The 10,315-nt window shown below is 36.9% G+C and overlaps 1 protein-coding gene across 1 annotated transcript; it reads left to right on the top strand.

Annotated features, from left to right (window-relative positions):
• The first annotated feature begins 860 nt into the window (after positions 1 to 860).
• LOC121462977 (olfactory receptor 1J4-like) lies at positions 861 to 1,799 on the top strand. Its single transcript, XM_041674968.1, has one exon. It carries the CDS (start codon positions 861 to 863, stop codon positions 1,797 to 1,799), a length of 939 nt encoding a protein of 312 aa, XP_041530902.1.
• The last annotated feature ends 8,516 nt before the right edge of the window (positions 1,800 to 10,315 follow it).

A 10,315-nucleotide genomic window follows, 5' to 3' on the forward strand; every position in this document is an offset into this window, starting at 1 on the left:
TCACCTGGTACACTTGTTGCACACTTAGATGCTCTGACTTTATTTCTTCACTGTCAAGCTTCAGTGTTAGGACATGGAAAGGACTGCATTGGAAAACGTGTGTGAAAAACATTGAGATCGGTATCTGGTACTAAATTAATTTTGGCTTGGAAACCAGAGAAATACTTTCGGTGACAGGTAATTTGGAAGAATCTGCTTGATATGAAGACACAAACTCCTACACAGAGACAAAGCAGAGTGCTAGTAACCTTAGTTTATTTGGAAGACTTTTTGTTAGTGAGGTGTTATGTATCATTGGAGTTAGAATAGGAGATATTTATTCATTATTTATGCACCAAAAATTAGAAAAAAATCAACAGAAGCATAGCTGAAATTCAGGTGAGTAGAAGAGAGACTAGTGGTGGGCATGTGGGAGTATGAAGGTGAACATGACACATGGCATACTTAAATGGAAATATCTTTATGAGGTCATCACTATGTTACAATGAGTATTTGTAAATAAACAGTTGGAAAAAGAAAACAGGAATAAGCAACAAACCTCCATAATATAAATCTAGATGAGATAACATACACAAAAGATAAGCTGTGAAGCAGATGATAGAATATGAATACGAGGGTTCTTACTATTATAGTCCAAATAAAAAAGTGACATTCAATATCAATTGGGTAGTGCCAAAATAAGTTACTATTTAGAGTAAATTAAAACTAACCTGTGAAAAGTTCTCCAAATGTACATGCACAATAATTCCTTGCATCTAAAGCAAAGAAGAATCACATATAAAATATCATTGTAATAATGTGAAGGTCATATTTACTGATGTTTAATCCTTTTTCTAACTCTCAATAGAGGCAATAACAGCATGAGGAGAGAGAACCAGAGCAGTGTGACCAAGTTTCTCCTCCTGGGGCTTCCCATCAGACCAGAGCAGCAGAGTGTCTTTTTTAGCCTATTCCTGGCCATGTACCTGACCACGGTGCTGGGGAACCTGCTCATCATCCTGCTCATCAGACTGGACTCTCACCTCCACACCCCCATGTACTTCTTCCTCAGCCACTTGGCCTTCTCTGACATCTCCCTTTCATCCATTACAGTTCCCAAAATGCTGATGAATATTCAGACTCAGCAACATTCCATCTCCTACAATGGATGCATCTCTCAGATGTATTTTTTTGTTCTCTTTGGCTGTCTGGATAATTTCCTTCTTGCAGTGATGGCCTATGACAGGTATGTGGCCATCTATCATCCGCTGCATTATATCACTGTTATGAGGAAGGAAGTCTGTGTCTGCTTAGTTGCTGGGTCCTGGTTGTTCTGTTGTGTCCATGCCCTGCTGCATACCCTCCTCTTGATCCGATTGTCCTTCTGTTCCAATAATGCCATCCCCAACTTCTTCTGTGACCTCACTGCCTTCCTGAGATTGAGTTGTTCAGACATCTCTCTCAATAAGCTAGTTATCTTCACTGAGGGGGGATTACTTTTCATCCTGCCTCTGAGTAGCATCCTGGGCTCTTATATTCACATAGGGAGCACTGTCCTGAGGGACCCTTCAACAAAGAGATTCTTTAAAACCTTCTCTACCTGTGGCTCCCATCTCTTCGTGGTATCTTTATACTATGGGACACTTGCAGGTGTTTATTTTTTCTCTTCATTTCAGAATGCCAGTGACAAAGACATAGTTGCTTCTGTAATTTACACAGTAGTCACCCCGTTGCTGAACCCTTTCATCTACAGCTTGAGAAATAGAGATATAAAACAGGCTCTAGAAATATTTGTTACTAGGGCCAAGTCCTTTAAGTGACACCTATTATACTTATTATGAACACTTTGAGGTATATTTCCTAAAAATATTGTGTGTATGATAATTCTGTGTTTAATATAATATGCATTACATTGTTGTGTGCAGCATTTTCTGTTATTGTTGGTTGTTTGATGCAGTTCTGGGGTTGTCCCCGGGGACTCACTAATGGAAGGCTATATCCCTAGTCCTGCACAGTGTTCTCAAGATATCAACTGGATCAAGGTTTGGTCTTCTCTATCATTAATTTCTGATTGCTCGTCATTCTATATAATTTAGCATTATGATCTATTTCTGGTGGACTGACACACATAATATGGTGTCCTGAAACAGGGTTATACAGACTTCATGCTGTTTGTATACATTTCTTCCCAGCTGTACAGTTAGGATATCACACTACTAGCTTGAAATCAGACATCGTGGGAATGACTACACTATGAAAATTGGAAAGTACTACAAACACTTATTATTCAGTAAACACACATCATAGCATTTATAATTGGATGATAATTTAGTTATTCTTTACTGAGAGACTCTGTCTTGTCATCTCTACTTCTCATAATAGCATAAGGATGCCTACTTCTTATGTGTCAGTGAATATTTGTTTTTTTTAATCAGTAATTTTACTTTTCAGCATTCTTACATGTGTGATGTATCCATTTAAATAGTGCAAAATCACAATTTTCAGAGAGACCGGTTTTATCCCAGGCTTTTCCAGACCCAGGCAGGCTGGTCTTGGTGAGTTCCCAGTAGAACATCCCCATTGTCTCAGTGTGTGGGTGCACCCCTCGCGGTCCTGAGTTCCTTGCTCGTGCTCTTTCTCCTTCTGCTCCTGATTTGGACCTTGAGATTTCAGTCCTGTGCTCCAATGTGGGTCTCTGTCTCTGTCTCTGTCTCCTTTCATCGCTTGCTGAAGGTTAATATTCAGGAGGATGCCTATATGTTTTTCTTTGGGTTCTCCTTATTTAGCTTCTCTAGGATCACTAATTATAGGCTCAATGTCCTTGGTTTATGGCTAGAAACCAAATATGAGTGAGTACATCCCATATTCCTCTTTTTGGGTCTGGCTTACCTCACTCAGGATAGTGTTTTCTATTTCCATCCATTTGCATGCATAACATAGCGGACAATGAGGACTACTGAGAACTCAAGAACAATGGCAATGGGTTTCTGATCCTACTGCATGCACTGGCTTTGTGGGAGCCTAGGCAGTTTGGATGCTCAACTTACTAGACCTGGATGGAGGTGGGGGTTCCTTGGACTTCCCACAGGACAGGGAACCCTGATTGCTTTTCGGGCTGGGGGGGGACTTAATTGGAGGAAGGGGAGGGAAATGGGAGGCGGTGGAGGGGAAGAGACAGAAATCTTTAATAAATAAATAAATTAAAAAAAATCACAATTTTCTCTGTTTATATACTTTACATAAACTTTAAAACATAAAGTTATGCACTTTACATTCTATAAAATTCAATTATCAATATTTAATGCAACTGTCATACTTTCAGATATATATTTTTCACATTTCTATTTTCTGTTTGAGATATTTATTTTAATGTTTCTTTGCATTTTGATTATATATTTCTGTTATTCCCTTTCCCCTACTAATTAGTTTTGGGGTTTTATTTGTTGGTTTGTTTGTTTGGTACAAAGTCTCATTATGTAGCCCTAACTGTCTTGGAACCCACTACATAGATCAGGATGGCTTTGACTCACAGAGATCCACCTGCTTCTGCATCCTCAGTGCTGGTATTAAAGGTGTGCATCACCAAGCTCGTCTTCTTTACTAACATGTTAATAACATGATATTTTTCTGTTGTTTTGTGATTTGTAAAGACATTGTGACTTTGTTTTTTGTCAAAAAATTTAAAAATGAGGCACCGTATGTATAACATAATATAGCATTTATTGTTTTAACCATTTGAGGTGTATGACTTACCACTATAATTGTCTAATTCTCAGAACTTCCAAGGAAAATATAATCTTGATTGGGGATATTTTCAATGGTTTCAGTGTTTACATATTTTACTTGTGTATATTCTGGGAACTGGAGAGCTAGCCTGGTGGTTAAAAAGTACTGGCTACTCTTCTAGTGGACCAGTTTTGATTTCCAGAACACAAATAGTGGCTCACAACGGCCTGTAACCCCAGTTACAGGGGTCCAGTATCCTCTTTTGGCTTTAATACTCACAAGTGATGCACAATGGGCACAGATATGCACACAGGCACTGTGGTCCAGCCACAGCCTGGGTTCAGGTCCTGACATGGGAAAGAGGCGTCAGTGTGAAGAAATAAATTGTCTGACCACCAGATGAGTTTCAACAAGTGGTAGACCCTGCATAGCTCCAGCCTTCTTTATTTATATATAAAAAACAAACATGTTTTTCCATTTAACAAGCAAATTTTCCTATTCTCCAATGTTCACCTCTGACAAAAACAAATATGTCAAATATGTTTTCTCCCAACTTTTACATCAAAACATTTTTAAACCCAAAACTACTCTTTTTTTCTAGCAGTTTTTTTAAAGTTAATTTTTATTGAGCTCTACATTCTTTCTCTGCTCCCCTCCCTGCCTCTCCCAACCCCTTCAACCCTCTCCCAAGTCCCCATGCTTCGAATTTACTCAGGAGATCTTGTCTTTTCCTACTTTCCATGTAGATTAGACCTATGTATGTCTTTCTTAGGGTCCTCATTATTGTCTAGGTTCTCTGGGATTGTGATTTGTGAGCTGGTTTTCTTCATTTTATGTTTAAAAACCACTTATGAGTGAGCACATGTGATAACTGTCTTTCTGGGTCTGGGTTGCCTCACTCAAAATGATGTTCATTTGCCTGCAAATTCAAGCTGTCATTATTTTTTCTGCTGTGTAGTACTCTATTGTGTACATGTACCACATTTTTCTTATCTATTCTTTGGATGAGAGGCATTATGTTATTTCCAGATTCTGGTTATGACAAACAATGCTGCTATGAACATAGTTGAACACATGTCCTTGTGGCACTATTGAGCATTCTTTGGATATATACCCAAACGTGGTATTGCTGGGTCTTGAGGAAGGTTGTTTCCTAATTTTTTGAGAAATCACCATATTTATATCCAAAGGGCCTATACCAGCTTGCATTCTCACCAGTAATGCAGGAGTGTGCCCTTTTACCCACAACCTCTCTAGCATAAGTTGTCATCAGTGTTTTTGATCTTGGCAATTCTTACAGGTGTTAGACAGAATCTCAGAGTTGTTTTGATTTGCATTTCTCTGATGGCTAAGGATACTAAGCATGTCCTTAAGTGTTTTTCAGCCATTTTAGAGTCCTCTGTTGAGAGCTCTCTGTTTAGGTCTGGACTCCATTTTTTTTTTTACTGTTTATTATTATTTTTTTTGATGACTAATTTCTTGAGTTCTTTGTATATTTTGGAGATCAGCCCTCTGTCTTATGTGGGGGTTAATTAAGATCTTTTCCCATTCTGTAGGCTGTCATTTGTCTTGCTGACTGTGTCCTTTGCTTAACAGAAGCTTCTCAGTTTGGGAGGTTCTATTTATTAATTCTTTCTCTCAGTGTCTGTGCTGCTGGGATTATATTTAGGAAGTGGTCTCCTGTGCCAATGTGTTCAAGTGTACTTTCCACCTTCTCTTCTATGAGGTTCAGTGTGGTTGGCTCTATGTTGAGGTTTTTGATTCATTTGTACTTGAGTTTTGTGCATGGTGATAGACATGGATCCATTTTCATTCTCCTATATGTTGATATCTAGTTATGCCAGCATCATTTGTTAAATATGCTTTCTTTTTCCATTTTATATTTTTTTTGCTTCTTTGTCTAAAATCAGATGTGTGTAGGTGTGTGAATTTATATCTGGGCCTTCGATTCAGTTTCATTGGTCCTCTTGTCTGTGTTTATGCCAATATCAGGCAGTTTTCAGTACTGTAGCTCTCTAGTAGAGTTTGAAGTCAGGGATTGTGATGCCTCCAGAAGTTTCTTTATTGTACAGTATTGTTTTGGCTATTCTGGGTTTTTTGCTTTTTCATATGAAGTTGAGTACTATTCTTTTGAGGTCTGTAAAGAATTTTGTTGGGATTTTAATTGACATTACATTGAATCTGTAAATTGCTTTTGGTAAGATTGCCATTTTTACTATGTTAATTCTACCTACCCAAGAACAAGGGAGATCTTTTCATTTTCTGGTGTCTTCTTTAATTTCTCTCTTCAAAGATTTAAAGTTCCTGTTATACAGGTCTTCCATTTGTTTGTTTAGAGTTACTACAAGATATTTTATACTATTTGTGGCTATTGTGAAGGGTGATGTTTCTCTGATTTTTTCTCAACCCATTTATCATCTGTGTAAAGGAGGGCTACTTATTTTTTGAGTTAATCTTATATCCTGATACATTACTGAAAGTCTTTCTGAGTTGTAGAAATTCCTTGGTAGAATTTTTGGGATAGCTTATGTAAACTATCATATCATCAGCAAATAGTGAGAGTTTGACTTCTTCTTTTCTGATTTGTAGCCCCTTGATCTTTTGTTGTCTAATTACTCTAGCGAGGACCTCAAGAACTATATTGAAAAGATGTGGAGAGAGTGAACAACCTTGTCTTGTTTCTGATTTCAGTAGGATTGCTGTGAGTTTCTCTCCATTTCATTTGATGTTGGCTGTTGGCTTGCTGTATACTGCCTTTATTATATTTAGATATGTTCCTTGTATCCCTGCTCTCTCCAAGATCTTTATCATGAAGGGATGTTGTATTTTTGAAAGCTTTTTCAGCATCTAAGGAGGTGATCATGTGGTTTTTGTTTTTCAGTTTGTTTATGTGGTGTATTATATTGACAGATCTTCATATGTTGAACCATTCCTGCATCCCTGGAATGAAGCTGACTCGATCATGATGGATGATTTTTCTGATGTGTTCTTGGATTCAATTTGTCATTATTTTATTGAGTATTTTTGCATCAATGTTTATGAGTGTGGTTGGTCTGTAATATCTTCCTTAGTAATGTCTTTATGTGGTTTGTGTATCAGTGTAATTGTAGCCTCACAAAAAGAATTTGGCAATGTTCCTTCTGTTTCTTTTGTGTGTAACAATTTGAAAAGTATTGGTATTAGTTCTTTGAAAATCTTGTAGAATTCTGAGCTGAAACCATCTGGTCTTGGACTTTTTTTGCTTGGGAGACTTCTGATGACTGTTTCCATTTCTGTAGTTCCTCTGGTCTTGATTTAACTTGGTAAGTGATATTTATCCAAAATGTTGTCCATTTCCTTTAAGTTTTCTAATTTTGTGGAGTACAAGTTTTCAAAATATGACCTAATGATTTCCTGGGTTTCTTCAGGTCTGTTGTTATGTCCCTTATTTCAATTCTGATTTTGTTAATTTGGATATTCTCTCTCTGCCTTTTGGTTAGTTTGGATAAAAGATTGTCTATTTTGTTGATTTTCCAGAATAACAAACTCTTTTTCTCATTGATTTATTATATTGTTTTCTTTGTTTCTATTTTGTTGATTTCAGCTCTCAATTTGATTATTTCCTGCCATTAATTCTCTTGGGTGACTTTGCCTCTTTTTGTTCTAAAGTTTTCAAATGTTCTGTTAGCTCACTATAGTGGATTTTTTCCAGCTTCTTTATGAAGGCATTTAGTGCTATGAACTTTCCTCTTAACACTGCTTTCATTGTTTCCCATAAATTTGGGTATGTTGTGTGGTCATTTTCATTACATTTTAGTTCTTTAACTTCTCACTATTGTGAATTAGATTGGTATGATAAATAACCAGACCAACTTAAGAATAACAATTACATTTTAAATGGTTATAAGTGGAAACTCATGCTACAATAGTGGGAGGTCCAATTTTTCTATCTGTCTGGCAGGAGCCATGGAGAGAGAGAGAGAGAGAGAGAGAGAGAGAGAGAGAGAGAGAACCAGGGTCCTCCCAGTTTTTCTTCCTGGGCTCCAGGTAGCCACACCTTAACTAGATGTAATTGGTTGACAGAGTTTTCCCATCATCTCCACCTTTTGTCTAAACAAGATCGATCCAAACCCAATACAACTGTATACATTAGGAACAGATACCAAATATAAAATTACAAATAATAAACAACATTAAGCAAGGAACACATAACAAAAGTTTTACTAAACATTCTATTTCAAGGAGTCTAAATATTGCATTGAAATTAAGCTTGGCTAAATCATGAGGAAAGTAACTACAATTATCTAATTCTCAACTCCATCAAAGATCAGAGAAGGGAAACAATATTAGTTGAGTGAACAGGAAGTGCAATCGAGAAACTTCCAAAATGTGCAACAAATGACAGAGACAACTGGCTACCTGGGCAATCACCCAAAGTCACATTTGCAATGTTGAAGCAACCAACTTTGGCTAAGGCCTAATGTAACTGACATACCATTTTCAAAGGTAAGAAACTTTTTAAAACTATCTTGCCCTGTCTTGGCAGGATATGACAGTCCTGTTTTATCCATTTACGGATATTATGTATCTCTGTCAGTGGTTGATGTATGGGCATTTCTTTGTCCAAAGGCCAGTTTTGCCAAGAAAAGCTCCAGGTGGAGTGTCTTTGGCTTTCAACATTCTCTTGAGAATAGGTCGGTGCTGCCAGGAGCGATTGTGTCTCACTACCACAGAACTCTAAGTTAGATTAAATTCTACTTTTTACATCTTTTTGAAGAGGTTGAAGATTATCTATCTATACTGAATATAAGGTTGGTATGATAAATAACCAGTCCAGCTCAAAAATAACAATTATATTTTAATGGTTATAAGGAGAAACTCACGCTACAAGAGTGGGAGGTTCAACTTTCTATCTGTCCGACAGGAGCCATGCAAAGGGAGAGAGAGAGTGTGTTCATCTGGGTCCTCCCAGTGTTTCTTCCTGGACTCCAGGTAGCCAAGCCTTAACTAGATGTGATTGGTTGACAGAGTTTGCCCATAATCTCACTTTATTTCTTCCTTAATCAATTGAACCTTCAGGTGAGCATTTTTAAATTTCCATGTGTTTGTGGGCTTTCTGAAATTAGTGTTGCTTTGAATTCTAGTTTTAAGCCATGGTGATCTGATAAGATACTTGGAGTTATTCCATTTTTTAAAATATCTGTTGAGGTTTGTTTTGTTACGTAGTATGTGGTCAGTTTTTGAGAAGATTCCATAAGGTTCTGAGAAGAAGGTATGTTCTTTTATGTTTGGATAGAATGTTCTATAGATATCTGTTAAGTTCATTTGAGTCATAACATCTGTTAGTACCCTTATTTCTCTGTTAATTTTTTGTCTGACAGACCTATGCAGTTGTGAGAGTGGAGTGTTGAAGTCTTTCACTATTAGTGTGTGGAGTTTAATGTACGATTTAAGCTTTAGAAGTGTTTCTTTTACATATGAGGGTGCCCTTTTAGTAGGGGCATAGATGTTCAGTATTGAGATTTCCTCTTGATAGATTTTTTTCCTGTGACTAATATGAAATGTCCTATTTGTCTCTTTTGATTGACTTTAGTTTGAAACCTATTTTGTTAGATATTAGGATTGCTATACCATCTTGTTTCTTACATCAATTTGATTGGAAAAGTTTTTTCCCAAGACTTTACGCTGTCTTTGAGGTTCAGGTGTGTTTCTTGTATGCAGCAGAAGGATGGATTCTATTTTCATATCCAATCTGTCAGTTTCAATTGAGTCCATTTATATTAAGGGATATTAATGACCAGTGATTGCTATCTCCTGTTATTTCACATTTTGTGTTGCTGCTGTTATTTTGTGTGTTTTTCCTTTCTTTGGTATTTGCTGCTGTGAGATCATCTATTGTCTGTGTTTTTGTTGATGTATCCAACTTCCTTGGGTTGGAGTTTTTCTTCTATTACTTTTTGTAGTGCTGGCTTTGTGGCTAGGTATTGGTTAAATCTGGTTCTGTCATGGAATATCTTGTTTTGTCCTTCTATGATGATTGAAAGCTTTGCTGGGTATAGTGTCTGGGCTGGCATTTATGGTCTCTTTTTTTTCTTTTTTCTTTGTTTTTTTGAGACAGGGTTTCTCTGTAACTTTTGAGCCTGTTCTGAAACTAGCTCTTGTAGACCAGGCTACAACTCACAGAGATCGTCCTGCCTCTGCCTCCCTAGTAGTGGGAGCATCCATGGTCCCTTAATGTCTGCATGATGCTTGACAAGGACCTTCTGGCTTTCATTGTTTCCATTAAGAAGTCATATATATTTCTGATAGGTCTACCTTTATATGTTACTTGACCTTTTTTCTTTGCAGCTCTTAATATTTTTCTTTATTCTGTATGTTTAGTGCTTTGATTAGTATGTGGTGAGGGGAGTTTTTTTTTGATCCAGTCTATTTGGTGTTTTGTAAGCTTTTTTGTATCTTCATAGGCATATCTTTCTTTAGGTTGGGCAAGTTTTCTTCTATGATTTGTTAAATATATTTTCTGTGCTTTGGATTTGGACTTCTTTTATATACCTATTATTTCTAGGTTTGGTCTTTTCTTGGTGTCCCATATTTTCTGGATATTTTGTGTTAAGCTTTTGTTAGGTTTAAT

This window comes from Microtus oregoni, unplaced genomic scaffold (genome assembly GCF_018167655.1).
Source record: "Microtus oregoni isolate MIOR12 unplaced genomic scaffold, Mior012 000025F_ref0000491, whole genome shotgun sequence".
NCBI lineage: Eukaryota > Metazoa > Chordata > Mammalia > Rodentia > Cricetidae > Microtus > Microtus oregoni.